The sequence below is a fragment of the Lepisosteus oculatus genome, chromosome 20, assembly GCF_040954835.1.
Source record: "Lepisosteus oculatus isolate fLepOcu1 chromosome 20, fLepOcu1.hap2, whole genome shotgun sequence".
Lineage (NCBI taxonomy): Eukaryota > Metazoa > Chordata > Actinopteri > Semionotiformes > Lepisosteidae > Lepisosteus > Lepisosteus oculatus.
Window position 1 is genome coordinate 16395185 of NC_090715.1, and position 15058 is coordinate 16410242.

At 46.1% G+C, this 15058-nt stretch overlaps 3 protein-coding genes across 6 annotated transcripts; 1 reads left to right on the forward strand and 2 right to left on the reverse strand.

Moving 5' to 3' along the window:
- The first annotated feature begins 15 nt into the window (after positions 1-15).
- On the forward strand, positions 16-2487 carry nip7 (NIP7 nucleolar pre-rRNA processing protein). The gene is made up of 5 exons (XM_006641145.3): positions 16-171; positions 381-467; positions 755-893; positions 1225-1365; positions 1960-2487. The coding sequence occupies exons 1-5, from the start codon at positions 116-118 to the stop codon at positions 2077-2079; spliced, it is 543 nt and encodes a 180-aa protein (XP_006641208.1). The 5' UTR covers positions 16-115; the 3' UTR covers positions 2080-2487.
- Positions 2488-2490: 3 nt separating this feature from the next.
- Positions 2491-6144, reverse strand: tmed6 (transmembrane p24 trafficking protein 6). Of its 2 annotated transcripts, none has more exons than XM_015368233.2 (4): positions 5825-6144; positions 4687-4813; positions 3558-3712; positions 2491-2962 (listed from the first exon to the last, which is right to left on the reverse strand). In XM_015368233.2, exons 1-4 carry the CDS (start codon positions 6053-6055, stop codon positions 2684-2686), a joined length of 792 nt encoding a protein of 263 aa, XP_015223719.1. In that variant the 5' UTR covers positions 6056-6144; the 3' UTR covers positions 2491-2683. The 2 variants fall into 2 exon arrangements, with proteins under 2 accessions (XP_015223719.1, XP_006641304.1); XM_006641241.3 differs by having other exon boundaries at positions 2491-2917; positions 5825-6140.
- Positions 6145-7194: 1050 nt separating this feature from the next.
- Positions 7195-14290, reverse strand: terfa (telomeric repeat binding factor a). Of its 3 annotated transcripts, none has more exons than XM_015368135.2 (11): positions 14028-14290; positions 12613-12708; positions 11596-11726; positions 11341-11427; positions 10793-10933; positions 10405-10538; positions 9282-9872; positions 8815-8919; positions 8515-8597; positions 8147-8202; positions 7195-7631 (listed from the first exon to the last, which is right to left on the reverse strand). In XM_015368135.2, exons 1-11 carry the CDS (start codon positions 14212-14214, stop codon positions 7473-7475), a joined length of 1770 nt encoding a protein of 589 aa, XP_015223621.1. In that variant the 5' UTR covers positions 14215-14290; the 3' UTR covers positions 7195-7472. The 3 variants fall into 3 exon arrangements, with proteins under 3 accessions (XP_015223621.1, XP_015223622.1, XP_069037463.1); XM_015368136.2 differs by having other exon boundaries at positions 14012-14156; XM_069181362.1 differs by lacking the exon at positions 14028-14290 and adding an exon at positions 13720-13929.
- Positions 14291-15058: the final 768 nt, after the last annotated feature.

The following is a 15058-nucleotide window of genomic DNA, read 5'->3' on the forward strand; positions in this document are numbered from 1 at the left end:
CCCTCGCTGAGTCGCCGCTTCCTGTTTCCGGTTGAGTTTACCCACGTTGTGTGTTGAGTCGCGAGTGTGGGGTTCTTGAGGGAAAAAATAAATAAATTAACGGTTGCATTACAAAATGAGACCACTGACAGACGACGAAACGAAGGTTTTGTTTGAGAAACTTTCCAAATAGTAAGTTGGACTTACAAAAATAAGAATTACATTTAAGGTCTTTAGAATTTTCGTTTTCATTCAGCTAATATGTTGCCGAGAAAAGTAGTTGATAATTTGCTGTTAAGGGTGGTTAGAATTTATTTAGGTAATACTACAGTATGGTAAGACAAAAGTACGACCTATCTTTATGTGTGTGGCATTACAATTAATGGTTTTTCGTCCTTCAGTATTGGAGAGAACATTAAGCTTCTGGTGGATCGCCCAGATGGAATATACTGCTTCAGACTGCAAAACGACCGTGTTTATTACGTAAGGTAAGACAATAAGATTACTGCAAGGCATTAAGGTTACTTTCCTGTGTTTTGTACATATGCGATTTTGTACATTGTGGTGTTGTGTGATCTGTCGGTAAGACTCGTAGTTGTCTCTGCCCACAAGAGGTCGCCTCTTCATTTGTCAAGCCACTCCGTTCTCAATCGTCTAATTGCGTTAGATAATTACAAGAATGTGACCTGTATAGTCTATCTACGTAGTATAATAACATAAGGAAAGTGCCGTTTTTGACTGTGTCCTGGATCTGATTTATTGTTCTTTTTTATAGTGAAAAAATCCTTAAACTGGCCACTAATATCTCCCGGGATAAGTTGGTGTCCCTGGGAACGTGTTTTGGAAAGTTCACCAAAACGCAGAAGTTCCGTCTGCACATAACGGCTCTGGACTTCCTCGCTCCCTATGCCAAGGTGAGGTCATGTAAAAGTAAAGAGATTTATCCAAAACTCCCGCTGCCGTGAGACTCAAGCTTGTCACAGACACACTTTCTAGATTTGAAATGACTCAGAAGCTCCTAATCTGCTGCCAAGCAGTTGAGGGAGCATGAAACAAGTGTTTCCAAACCTCTGTCCAGCGGACTCTGGGATGAACACAAGGAAGCAGGTTCAGTTGTCTGTGATCTACTCTTCTCCATTGGATCTGCTGTGCAACTGCCAAGGGGGAGACTGTGATTCCCTGGTGAATGAAGTGGGTCCCTTCCTGTGCGGGAAGGTCTCTGATGTGGATTCCCTGTCTGTTCAGTTCAAGGTGTGGGTGAAGCCTGGAGCCGAGCAGTCCTTCCTGTATGGGAACCACATTCTGAAGTCGGGTCTGGGCCGGATCACGGAGAACACGGAGCGGTACCAGGGGGTAGTGGTGTACTCCATGGCAGATGTGCCTTTGGTGAGCAGTGATTTTAACTATTAGGCAGAAGACATTCTAGTTTACATACCTACTTTTTAATGCTCTCTTTGAAAACCTGAATATTCTTTTATAATATACAATAATAATAATCCTGTAATGGAAATGTACTGGATGAGCTGGCGTCCCATCCAGAGTGTATCCTGCCTTGTGCCTGTTGCTTGCAGGGATAGGCTCAGGCTATCCTGGATAGAACAGTTAGAAAAGAGATGAATGGATATATACCGAATGAGAAGAGGCATTAAAATCCTTTTGTCACTTTTTGTTACTACTATGGTGAAGTGCATCTGAAATAGTGTGCACTGAGATGGTAATGGATCTTGCCTAGAACCAATTGGAAAGATCATACAATAAAGACATTTGTGGAGGGAAGCAATGACCTGACAACAGATTAAATAGTAGAAATATCTGAACCACCACCTCAGAGCTAGAGAAGAAGCAGACGTGTTTCTGAAAGAGGGGTAGAAGGGTTTTTCTTTATCCCAGTGCTCTTTACAAACAGTAAAACCCTGCTGGGTTGGGCACGTACACCCGGCACGGTGCCCGTCCGGCCCTCACGCCAGCCTCTCTCGGCAGGGGTTCGGCGTGGCAGCGAAATCCACGCAGGAGTGTCGGCGGATGGACCCCATGGCCATCGTCGTGTTCCACCAGGCCGACATCGGAGAGTACGTGAGGAAGGAGGACACACTCACATAAATGACTGGCGACCTCCAGCCGACACCCGGGGGCTGGAAAGGGTGAGGCTCGGTCACCAGAGGGACAGTAGTACCACGGCCTCGGAGTCGGACTGCCTTCCTCCCGAGTGCTGGTGAAAGCCCACGGCCGACGTAATGGAGACGGCTTCCGGCGATTGACAAAATCCTGCAAGTCGTGTGGGAACGTGAATAAATCATTTTTGTAAATCTTAGTGTCTTTTAAAAAACCGATGACACGCGGACTGATTGGTGTGGTTCCAGGGACCTGACAGGTGGGTCCTGCCGCAGTGCTGATGTATGAAGCTCCAGTTTCCAGGACCCAGTTTAGCCCTTTACGCTTTCTTTCTGGAAGGAGTTCACACTGAAGGCCTAAAATGTGAAACCTGGAAATAAACACAACAGAGTGCAACTTTTTATTTATTTTTTTATTCCAACAAACAGACACATTTTTGTAGGAATAATTGGGTGGGGTTGATACAGCCGCCTGCGGCGGGTGATGACAGTTCGGTACGTCTGGTTGTGAACAGCCCCGTCCGGTTCTGGCGGTCCTGCTGAGCCGGGTTTCAGCCTCAGGGGCCAGCTGGAGGATGGGCCGGGCCGGGCTGTTAGCAGCGTGGCTTGTTGGTGTCGGTCGTGCTCTTGGTGAGGAACAGGCGCTTGAGGAAGAAGAGCTGCAGGTAGCCGGCTGTGACGATGACCAGAGTCTGTGCGGCTGACCACCAGGTCACGTAGGTGGAGTTGGAGAGCAGCAGGTAGTAGTCTGCCCCCCTCCGCATGCGGCCGAAGTTGTAGAACCTCCACATGTGGAAGACCTGGCCCTGCACCTTAGTGGCACCTGCCTGAAAAATCAGAGCAGCGTCTTCATCCCGAGGGCCTGGAAACACCTGAACCACACAGTGTGGTGAGCTGAGATATCGCCCGGAGGAATAACCTTCAGAAAACAGGATACTGCAAGTTCTGCTATTTTAAGCAAACAAAGTAACTGGAACAAGCAGTCCCGACCTATCTAGCGAGATACTTATTGCATAAAAGCATGAACCGCATGAGTCGTTTGTAGGGAAACGGCTTCTATATGATCTTAGCTCTGCACAAGATCATTAACAAAACAGGCAGCTGTATCTGAATAACGCTTTGTTTCACAAGTATTGGTGACTACCAGTTCCTGGCTTGGGCTGTTTCCATACCATCCCCATTGCTTGTGTAAGCCTGTCATTCCCAGCGCCATTAACATGGTGTTGGGCGCCTGTATAAGACCTTCATGGAGCCACTAGAATTTCCTGTTCTTTTTTGCTCTCTTTGCTACATTCACCCAGGAGCCAAATGTACAGCTGATTTTAAAACATTTTCTGCTTTACTGTCTCGGCCTTCATGCTTTTACCAAGGTGCAATTCCATAATTACATAATACATCAGGTAATTACGTTATAATATCCACATATGGTACTGTCTGTATATATGTGCCTGAACGTTGCTGTCAAACCTCGATGGCGGCCAGGGTGTCATTGAGGTGCTTCCTCTCCTCGGCTTCCTGCTGCTGCATTTCCTCATAGCCGTCATAGTAAACGCCAAAATTGAGGAAGACCTGCATGTTCCCAAAGCGGTTATGGAAGTTGCTCAGGCAGATCTGGTAGAAACCTGAATCGAACAAGAATAAGATCCTAAGTGTTTGTGGCGATGGGCTCCGGCCCCCCTCGCCCCTGAATTGGAAGAAGCAGTTGGAAGATGGAAGGAGGGAACAGTCCTGGTGCTTGAAAAGAATATGGTCTCGGTCTAGTTGACAGAATTGTCTTTTCTCCTGCACCCCCATGATGTCTCAGTTCTGAACAGACTCCTTATATCTTAAAGATGCTAAAGTCCGGCCATTGTTCCTGAAGGAGGTTTATCTCAGCCAGTCATACAGATAAGGACAGATTCTTGCAGCCAAAAACGACAGTCAATTCTTTTGAAATTTGGCGTCTTCAAAGCTGTACAATTATTCATATAAAGTTTCACCTAATCTGAGTATATGGTAATGTTTCACTGTTTAAACTCGAAGAGGAAATGTCCTCTTTAAGGGTTAAAATTTGTACTTTACCATAAAAGGAGTGTGTTCGGCCCCTTATTTTTTTGGAATTGTTGCATTTTTACTTTTAACAGGAGTAAAATAAAGTTAGTGACGATATTAATTTGAATCTTTTAGCCTACGTGACTTAAGATTTGTATCCATTTATACCACTGATATGATATGGTATAAATGTAATATTCAGTTATGAGTGTCACAACTCTAAAGCAGGGGGTGGTTTATTTATAAGCATTACCCCACCGTAGGGACATACGATAATCACACACTGCTTACATGTGGATTCCTGGTCATTCCCAAGTACGTAACTCTTGATATCTTGTCATATTGTTTGGGTAGTGAAAGAGAGATCTGTGCGCCTACGTAGTACGAGCTCTGGTATATTGGGTGTGTAAGGACTGCAGCACTTAGAGCCTTGCATTGCTCTAATCACAAGAGGCAAGATAACCAAGCACTGCAACTGCTGCACGCTGTCAGAATGTTTCCCCTTCAATAGCCCATGACATGTCCAGCCGGTACAAAGAAGAGTATAGATCAGGGCGGACTGTACCGGTTTCTTGGGTATGGAAGTTGATTTGACCCCTGACGTCCTGCGAGGTGCCTACAAGCAAGCCTTGAGGTGAGTTAACCGTGGCCGAGATGTGCCTGTCCTGCGCGATGCCCGTCACCCACTGGACCTGCACGCAAACACAGACGGTGACGGCCCTGGGTTCGCGCCTTTCCTGACCCCGAGCCCTAAGCCCAGCACAGCGCTGCTGATTGGGCTGATGGAAGGCGGCGGAAAATCAGACCCCAGGTACAGCGCAGAGAGATAAGACCTGCCCTCACAAGCAAAGCCTTTTTTGTCCTTATCTCTGGTGTTGCAAGGACAATTGGATAAGAAACTCCACGTGTGCTGAAGGACTTGAGTGCGAAAACGTGCAGCCGCATGTGTGACTCCAACGTGCACTGGGCAGTTTCCGTAGGCAAGCCACGCCGGCTCGCCGGGCCGGAGCGCGTACCGGTCTCCGTGGCGTCAGGGGGGTGAGAGAGCCTGCGACTGTGATGGGATACAGCTGGGTGGACTGGACATCTCTCGAGGTATGGCAGCAGTAGGCAAGGCTCTAGTGCGAGCTAAATATTCCTCCTATCATCTTCTAGTATTCACTTTCTCAGATGGGTGTGCAGTAATTGTGTGGGGAAGAACTAAAATGTTCATCCACAGAAAATGCTTGATTCACCCTTTCTTTGTAAAATGAGTCCCAGTGGAATATCACAGACTGCTAAAAACCTGCATGCAGACGGGATGAACAACACATTCCATTCTAGTAACATGCAGTGTAAATTCTGCAAAGAACTGGCGGCGTATGGGAGAGAGTGTTTGAAATGCGATTCCTAACAGCTGCTTTACACTGTTCGCTGTACTGCAGTCTAGATCCCTGCCCGTTGATGATTTGCAATTCTCAGTTCTTGCAATAGTTGCAAAACAGCATCCTACTGAAATTAAAGAGTAGGATGCTATTAGTGCAGTGAAGTTTGAATTAAAAATTAATTTTATAATTGTTCAATTGGCTACTTGAGAATTAAGGATCAGAACACCTCCCACCTATAACACCCTATAGATTGCATTTACATTTTCCACTTGGAACTTGGATATAAGCGTATTGGAGCACTTTCACAACCGATACAGGATTAAGAGGAGCTCTTACCTCATAGCTGAAGTAGAATCTTCCACTCTGGTGCGCAAAGTGCCAGACGCACTCCAAGCCCGAGGCTGGCACCACGATGGCAAAATCATACTGGTCTGCACCCCGAAACAAGGGCTGAGCCCCAGGCTGGGCCAGGGGCTCCGTCTTCTGACCCCTGCCTCCCACCAACAGCAAGATCACACAGCAGCACACTGCCCCCCAGTGCAGCATGGTCTCGGGAGAAGCAGCCATCAACCGCTCCGCCAGCTGAATGCCGACAGTGCACGAAGACCCAGGGAATGATTAACTTTTTCAACCCCCCCGTTCCAGCCCCCTCTCGACATAAAACATGAAAAATACCCTCGAGCGCAGAGCCTGCTGCCACTGTGTGATGTGGGAAAACCTGCGTCACCACACAAGTGATCTTGAAAGCGAGGCGGGTTTTAGATAGCCACTAGACTGACCAGCACCAGCTGTGCTTACCTCTGCAGAGTATTTACACTTTGCTGGTCTTGCTGATAACTTTATACAGGCTTAGCCTTCATCGAGATACTAAGTATTACTAACACAGCCTCCACAGCCTGGGACAGCAGGAACAATATGGATAACACATTGAGCATTGTTGTACGTGTTTTTCGGTCTTGATACAGAATTATAGCAAGATGAAAATATTTACATGCTATGAAGAAAATAAAAAGGGCCATTCAATTACAACCAGTGTTATAAAAGTCTCATTACAATAACCTTTATATGTGCAAGTGTACATGAGTGAAAGAATTACGTTTTGCACCGAAACACTGATTCACACAACACAGAGATATCTTTAATTCTAGAAATATAATTTAAAAATCACCTCAATTATATTACAAAAAAGGGACAACAAAAATAGCTTTTTATATTACATTATAGGTGTTCAAAAGTTTCTCAAAGCAGTATGTCATCCAACATCTTTTTTAAAGTTACAATGGATGGAAAAATATACACTATACAGAATCAGTTTGATTTGTAGTTTTTACATTCTTAAAATAACTATTCACAAAGATTATAGCTCTGTGCCTGCTGCCTCTAAAGCAATATTTTGTTAAAAGATAAATTACCGTATGGATAACTTACAAAATAGAAAAGTTATCAGACTTGAAAAGTCAAATACTTTCAAACATCACCTTTTGGATGTTGACTGTCCTGCACTCGAGTGCTTAAAAAGACTAATGCTTTGACTTCAAGAAATATTCTTGTCCCTAGAACTCAGGGAAAGGGAAGAATGCAAAATGTGTATCTTAATGGTTAAAAAGAAAACAGTATGTATTAAATTGCAATGTGCAGACGTTTCCAATAAAAGCATAACCATGGGAGAGGAAAAGAGGACAAATGAGCTGGCACAGACTACATCCTAGAGCTTATTTGCAAACCATTTAATAAGTTTCAGGGTGTTACCGTCACCTTCTATTAAAAAAAGTCAGAACATATTAGATTTTTAAAATCTGAGACATAACTGTCCAAATACTACAACCTCAAAATTCAGTTGTGTTGTCTAGAAAAAGACAGTCACATTTTTTGTGAATTTTCTTCCTGGTTAAAAAACAAAATTGTCCAGAATAACACTGTGGAGACACTGCGAGTCCGGATCTCTCCGAACGAAATGGGACGACGGCTTCACCCCCGTCCAGCCTCATACCATCTTCAGCTTCTTCATGGTCCGCCACCGGTCCTTGATCATGACCGCTGTCCGCCCTCTGAAGGGAAAGTGCTGCTGGATCTTCTTCCAGTTACCCTCCCCGAACTTCAGCACCCCTGCCTTGATCCACTCGCTCTCCTCCAAGGTCCACTTCTGCAACACAAATATGTTGGGGTGAAATAACAGCCAGACCAGCCGCCCCACGTGCTTGTGGTCCATTTGTGGATGGGGACTTCCTGTAGGCCCCGCTTTCAGCTCTTCTGTGTGTTCCAAGAACACAGATCCAGTTACTCACACAACCTGGAGCGTAACAAGCAGACAGATCTTGCACTTTAAAGTTTATCACTTTAAGGCGTGATAATTGTTTTATGATAATTGTAACGATCAATGTAGACAATTGAAGACACATGCGAATTGCAACATGTATATTTCAGTGCAAATACTGTTTTTTTGCTCGTAAAAGCTGCAAGAAAGCATTAAAAACTGAAACCACTTATTTTCACTGAAGTAGATAAATTGGACCAATGTGTTTTTCCATATTTTCCGCATGTTTAAGCCCTGCTTGTAGTCCTCTAGGCTCGATCTCTGCAAGGTCAGTAGCTCACACTGGCCATAAAACAACCCATCTGTGGACTTCCAGATCCATGACGAGAAAGAAGAGCCCTTACCTTCTTGGTACAGTGACCAATGCCACTCTCCCCATCCGAAACACCTCCACTGGTTTCTAATCAAGAAAAACAAAGTCAATGAACATGAAATTGAAGAAAAACACCCCACTTTCCATATGAATCCCCCACTGGAGAGCATTACACACCAAACCATATTCATGGCTGAAACTCCAATGGCAGAAGGGGTAAGTCTTCAGAGGTTAATGACAAGAAGTTAGGTTAAAACAGCTTATTCATTGAATGTATGCATGCCACTTCCCAAGTAACAAAAAAAAAAGCACTAGCAAAGTCCAGCACACATTTATTTGTATGCTTATTGTAACCCTCCTCTGTAAAACAAGTGATCCCTAAGTATGACCATATATTACCATATTTTTGATTGTGACTGAATAATGAATCTTCATCAGACCAGCCAACTTTCTCCTCTTCCATCTCATCATAAATCCTAAACCTGCAGAAAAAAAAAGTAAAAGTTGTTTAATGCGCAACTTTTAAAAATACCGTTCTTTAAAAGCAAAATACCAGACATTTTAAGTCTTTGAAAGGACAGGCAATTTTCTAAACTGTAAGAAGACATTCTGCAGTCTTTACTAAATAAAGGGGCTAATTTACCAAGCTCTTGCACTGCCACATAAAACAGAAATACCAAGACTAATTCTGAGCCTCACCTTTTTCTGGTCGATGGGCCGTTGTGCCGAATATTAGGATGCCTGGACGTCTCCAAAGATATGCTAGAAACATCAGATGAGTCTTCGTCGCTTTCGGGAGAGAACCTAGAGAATGAACAGGGCACATCAAACAGACATCTTTCAGTGCACAAGACCCAGAGAAAGAAACATCACATACAGCTCCACAACTCAGATATTACAGGGTCTAATGTCAGACAAGGAGTTTATGCACAACGTTTGTTCGGAAGTTAAGTATGTTTGGAAAACCCCATCAGCCCCTTCTAATTTGTGTTAAACTGTCCTGTGCTGAGGTCCTTCTAGAACCTCAGCAGACATTATCCTTAAATTACCCAGAACCGTCCGCAAAAAAGCGGATTCATCCCACAAGATAAGCGAAAGGCAAGGCAGAGGGAAGGGTCCGAGGCAGAGAACTCTGCTGGGTCCGGGCAGGAATAATCAGGCCTTGCCTTTTCTGTGGCTTGGAAGGTCTGCGCCGGGGCCTCCGATGAGGCAGGCTGCCGCTCGAGAGGGGACTCGTGGGATCCGGCCGACCGCCCGCACACTCCTCCTCTGTCGGGCAGCTGTCCCGCTCCATAACCAGTTTGGACACCGTGACCTTGCCCAGCTCTGTCAGGGCAGGCGATTCGGCTCGGGACCCCTCCCTGGGGCTGTCGGAGCTCCGCGGGGAACAGGAGCTCCCTCTTCCTGTTCCAGAGTTCTGAGGGGAATGGGCTGCCCGTGTCGTGCTGTTGCCTGGCAGCACGGGATGGCATGGCTCTGGGATGGCCGAGTTTCTGGGACACTGGAGGGTTTCTTCCACAATGGATCCTTTACTGGGACTGGCAGAGTGTTGAACAGGACAGGGGCTCTCTCCCTTAGAACGCCCCTTGCTTGGACAGGCAGCACTTGTAGGTGAAACAGGGTTGTGGTCCACGATTAGAGGCTCCGGGTCAGTCTCTTCCAGCTGCTCAAACTCCACGTCCACCTGAAGGTCCTCAGCCATGGAGCAGAAGGCAGCCTTCAGAACAGAGCGGCTGAACACAGTCCAGGGGGGGTCCCTAAAAAAAGACACAGAGTCTTGGGAGGACTGCTCAATCCGTTCACTTGTTCAGCACATGACTCTCATAGCGTGAAAGACAGGGGGCGCTAGCAGTATTACAGGCTGAACAGATTAAATAATTTAAAATATTTAAATCACGACTAGTCAGCCCTGACACCTGCGTGAGTACAAGTGAAATACAGTTAAGGTCCTTTAGTGTTCAAGATCAGATCTAAATCTTGCAACCCACACTTTAACTTCTGCTTTTCTCTATACATACTTCCTTTCTGACCTCCAATGTATTCTATATAACATACGCCCACAGGAGCTGCTGGTCACCACCTGGACATTTAGTCTGGGAAGTGGTCCGACGTTTGGCTTTCACTCAAATCCGCTGATATCTAGCTGGATACTAAAGCACCTGTGCAAAACTATCACCCACTTTTCCTGGTGATCCTAACTAGAGCCTGGGTTGAAGTCCCTTTCCAAACTTATGACTATCTAGCACACAGAGATATAATGAATTTCATATTTCCTATGCATCTCTGTACCTGGTAAAAGTTGATACTGCTGGTGCTGGTGCTGGAGACTGAGGCCTGTCTGGATTACTCTCTCTCCTTGCAGATTGTTGGCTCAAAACACTTCCTTCCATCATCTGCCTGGTTGCTATGATCTTTTCTGCAGTCTGTAATATCAATAACAGCATCAATAAATAATGTCAACAAACAATTTTGCACAAAATCCCCTGTAATACAAATGACTAATGTAAAAATGTTTTACATAGTTAATAAAATTAAATTCAAATGAAATTATTCTGATATTCTCCATGTTTACAATTTAAAAACAGACTAGTACTTCAGACAAAACACACCCTTCCATCCTGGCTGTTTCTTGAATAGACGGGTTCATCTGATGTTTCGAAACCCTCTCTCTACCCACCTTGTGCAAGAATGGTTCGGAGTCAGGCAACAGATCCTCTGCAAACTGGAACATTTCCTTGCAGAACTGGTTGTACGTCACCAGGTCAAGGGCTGAATGGACACTGACCTTCTGCTGAACGAGACTCAGGAAGAGGGCCTTCTGAAGAGCACACACAGACGTGCACTCTCATTAGGGAAACACCACAACCCGAGTGCAACTGGCAGGGATCAGAAGTTTGGGTTCAAAATGCCGCAGCCCTCTTGCTTTCCAGCTCCAATCTGAAAGCGGATCTTGACATACTACGTACTAACCCTGTATGTTCCGTAAGTTTTATTGCTACTACTTGCAAAGCAGGCATGAAATGGAACAGGCAATCTGTTAAATCTTGCAATCTTGGTCAGGTTCCCCATGCAGGGCCTAATATATAGAGTCAGTCAGTTAACATTCATAGCACAGATCTAGAATTACTTTAAGTAAACTAAATGCCCATCATGAGTAGAAAGAGCATATCACTGTACAACTCTGCGTGTGAAGTATTACTGGACCAGTCAGACTAGGTGACTTACCTTACTGCTGAGGCCTTTGGGGAAGTACTTCATCAATATGCTACTGGCCTTTTTGTATTCCTTTTGTTTAATGCACATGATCACTGCCTACAATCAGAAACACACAACGTTTCAAAACCCACTTCTCACTGACCCAACTTCTACCGAATTCAGAGGCACACACAACACATGGGGAGAATACTTCCTTTTTGTTATTAAACACTAGGAGTTTATGTTTCTGCAGAAGTGGCAAGACATTCGTTAATCCAGTCTTACCATTTCTCTGACAGACTTCTGGATCCGCTCCAGGTCCTGCCCCGAAATCTGTACCTCCTCGCTGATGGAGCCCAACAGGCGCAGAGCAGACTCCAGAGGAGTGGTGGAGTCGTCCGCATCAAACACATAGTCTGGGGGGTGACAGTGCTGAGGTCAGGGGACAGCTATGCACAGCTCTCAGAGGACCGAAGTAATTCCAAGCTCTGTGAAGTTGCCCCCCCCTCCGCCCCCCGACAAGCACCACGAACAATGAAAACCACCGCGTGGGCTAGTGCTCCACTTGTGCTGCTGGAAGTAGCGTTTGTCACTCCTATAACGGTGACACCAGTCACACGGCTTCACGAAAACAGAACTCGCTATGTCTCAGGAACAAAATCACCTCAGAGGTTTTTTTCCCCCAATGGCACAAACCGGTACAGACCGAGCAGAAAAAAATGGTTTGATTCTGCTGCGCTGTTCTTGAGAGACGTGAGTGACGTCATACCCCCAAGGAAATAAAAATGCTATATCTCAAGAACAAAAGCAGCACGAACACTACTTTCAGTAGCACCCATTGAGCACTTACGAATGCGGTGGGTTTCATCGTTTGTGCTGTTTAAACAGATGCCATCTTCACGGTTGGATAATTCCATTTAGTTTTCATCTCTAATCATGGATCGTACTGGACTGATTTCACCAAGCTGGGCAGTGTGGCATTTCTAGCTGCCCCTGGGCAGCTGATGTTGAAACATTTTAACCACCACTGATAAAAGGGCGCCTCAGGGGTCACAGACCAGCTACAGGCACTCCACTGAGATAAAGACCTCAGGGTGCTGGCCTGATCACTCTGTAAAATAACACAATCCCTTAGGGAAACATGCAGCACCTGGAGGACTTGGAGGAAAGGAGCCCCTGAGAAAGTATTATGCAAGTCAGAGCAGACAGACACCGTGTTGTTACCAGCTGTGGTCAAAGCAAAGGCCACCACAAATGGACAGGACCCTTCCGACAACCCGAAGGCCGTACCCCTTTCCTTACCCAGCTTCTCTCCGTCACTGATGCGAGACAGGAACTGCATGACGCGCAGCTTCACGCTCAGGTCCCCCGAGTCCTCCATGGGCCGGGCGAGCAGGTCTGGAACAACAGCGTGAAGGCACCAGCGTCAGCATTACCACCCCCGGCCCGATCCCGCCCCACCTCCGCAGCTCAGCAAGAGTGGGACAGGGACGGCTGATCCACAAGGCAGAGCCGCCTTGTGCCGGGAGCGGTGCTTGTAGGCGGTGCTCTTCCGAGACCTGATCTCGAGAACATCGACGCCACCAGATGCTGACCGGGGACACGGTGCTGCAGGACATACCGTCCTTCAGATGGTCATTAGAGATCTGGCACTGTAAGGACAGGGGTGTTAGCCCCCGGTGTCCTGCCTAATTTCCACCCTGCGCTTGCACGGTCTGGCTTTACTGAATGCCCCTACTAACCAAGGGTGACGGAATTTCTCTTGTCTCTACCTGATCTGCTGCTGCTGCTGCACTTTAATAGCCACTAGAGTGTGTGTGAAAAGATTCGCGATGAAAAGCAGTGTACAAGCACAAGTCATTAGGAGCAGAGTAGGAAAGGAGTTTGTTGCCATATGGACATGTACACTGAAACTCGCACTTGTCTCTCGGACACACAGTATAGCGGACGACAAAGTACAGTACTGATGCAGTTGGAATTACAGCACACAACGTAGACAGACATTATAATTAATCGGAAAGAACTAAAAGCTGAAAAACAGCAACAATTGAGAAGAGGCTACCTGGGCCATCAAGACCATCAGAAAGCCATTAATGGATCTGAAGACACTATCCAGGTGATTCTTGAAAGACGGTAGAGAAGCAGCTTCCTCAACATATTTCTGTAGCTTGTTCCAAAATCTCAAACCTCCCTGCGTAAGTAAGAGCCTCCTGTTCTTTAGTGGCTCTTTCTTGTCAACGTTTCATTGTCAATTCTGAAGAAGTCTGCTAACTGACATTTGCCTTTAAGGACTTAGAATATTTGTATCTGGTCTCTTTGCAGTTTGCCAGCACTTCAAGGACATCTCTCAAGTCCCAAAATCACATTTGCCATACGAAAATGACTACATCAAGACCGTTTCTTCGTTACCTTCCAACAAATATTCCACTGTTTCAGTTAGAAACCGTATTTCTTTATGGTTCCCCCCCATGATGACAACAATAATAAAAACTCCTGTACAGGCGGCGCCAGCGGTCCAGCCGGAAGTGTCGCGTTTCCCGCGCACTCGCGCGGCGGCTGCCCCGCTCTCGAGCCCCGCCGCCTCGAGCCCCCTCCACCGTCCACAGCGGGGTGACCCGGACACACACACACAAACACTCACACACACACACTCACTCACTCACAAACAAACACACACACACACAAACCCCGACCTACTCACTTAGGGGGATACTCACTCTGCAGGATGTCCCGAATCTGAGAGAAATCCTCACACCGCCCATCGCGAAAGGCCCTGAGCGCCAGGTACACGTAATAATCCACAACCCAGCGGGTCACTACAGGTTCGGAATCCGCACATCTCCCACTCGAGTCCTGCTCGGGACCCCCAGACCCACTACCCGGGCTCTGGAGAGCGTCCGCCATGTTTCTTTAACGAGCGGCGGAAAAACAATGGGGGAGGAGCGGAAGCAGCCGCGCACGCGCGCCCGCGCGGTGGCCCTGGAGCGCCCCGGCGGCCATATCGGGAAGGTCAGTGTGTTGGGGTCGGACCCTCGCCAGCAGCAGCACGTCACTCTGTCGTTCAGAATCACGCATAAAATAATTGCCTGGTATGGCATTTAATTATGACAGTCTCAATGCTGTTCTTAAAGCATTCTGTTTTTTTGTAAGAGCTTGAAGAGCTGTGTGCAGATCCTTACAATGGTTTTCTGATTAATTATAGGAATAGCCAAGCCTAGCAGTTTTTAGTTCACCTATTAATAAGTGAAACAATAGGCCTACAAAATCAGCTTTACACAATTTAACAGAAGTGACATAATAGTCATGTTTACCTTAGATTGACTAGTATAGCCTCTGTATTTGTCATGGATTCAAATCAAATACTTATTTAAAAAGTAGCACTGACAAGAATGTTATTTTTGTCACAATTTAGACTCACTCAGATAAAAACATACTTCTGAACTAATCAACAGTGATTTTCCCGTGGATGTATTTAAAAGTGTTTACACATGATTGCCTGTAATGCAGTCACTATTATTTTTTTAATTGGCAGCCCACCGAAGTCCATCATGTGAGAGCCTGGTCAGTACCTGCTCTCCTCCCCACTGAGAGCTGGTGTGTGGGGCTGCACACTGGGGGTGGTGGAGGGGATCCCCATTACCTGTAAAGCACTTTGAGTGGAGTGTCCAGAAAAGAGCTATATAAGTGTAAGCAGTTATTATTAAATATTATTGTTACTAACATGAAAGTTGCAAGAGGGATTTTCAGT

Coding starts and splice junctions, on each gene's coding strand:
- tmed6 (XM_015368233.2), bottom strand. CDS start 6,055: ATGGCTGCTTCTCCCGAGACCATGCTGCACTGGGGGGCAGTGTGCTGC. Junction 4,814..5,824: donor GATTCTACTTCAGCTATGAG/GTAAGAGCTCCT, acceptor GTTTGCGTGCAG/GTCCAGTGGGTGACGGGCAT. Junction 2,963..3,557: donor ACACCCTGGCCGCCATCGAG/GTTTGACAGCAA, acceptor TGTGTGGTTCAG/GTGTTTCCAGGCCCTCGGGA.
- nip7 (XM_006641145.3), top strand. CDS start 116: ATGAGACCACTGACAGACGACGAAACGAAGGTTTTGTTTGAGAAACTT. Junction 468..754: donor GACCGTGTTTATTACGTAAG/GTAAGACAATAA, acceptor TCTTTTTTATAG/TGAAAAAATCCTTAAACTGG. Junction 1,366..1,959: donor CCATGGCAGATGTGCCTTTG/GTGAGCAGTGAT, acceptor CTCTCTCGGCAG/GGGTTCGGCGTGGCAGCGAA.
- terfa (XM_015368135.2), bottom strand. CDS start 14,214: ATGGCGGACGCTCTCCAGAGCCCGGGTAGTGGGTCTGGGGGTCCCGAG. Junction 8,598..8,814: donor GGCCCATCGACCAGAAAAAG/GTGAGGCTCAGA, acceptor TTTTTTCTGCAG/GTTTAGGATTTATGATGAGA. Junction 7,632..8,146: donor TTGGTCACTGTACCAAGAAG/GTAAGGGCTCTT, acceptor TTTGTGTTGCAG/AAGTGGACCTTGGAGGAGAG.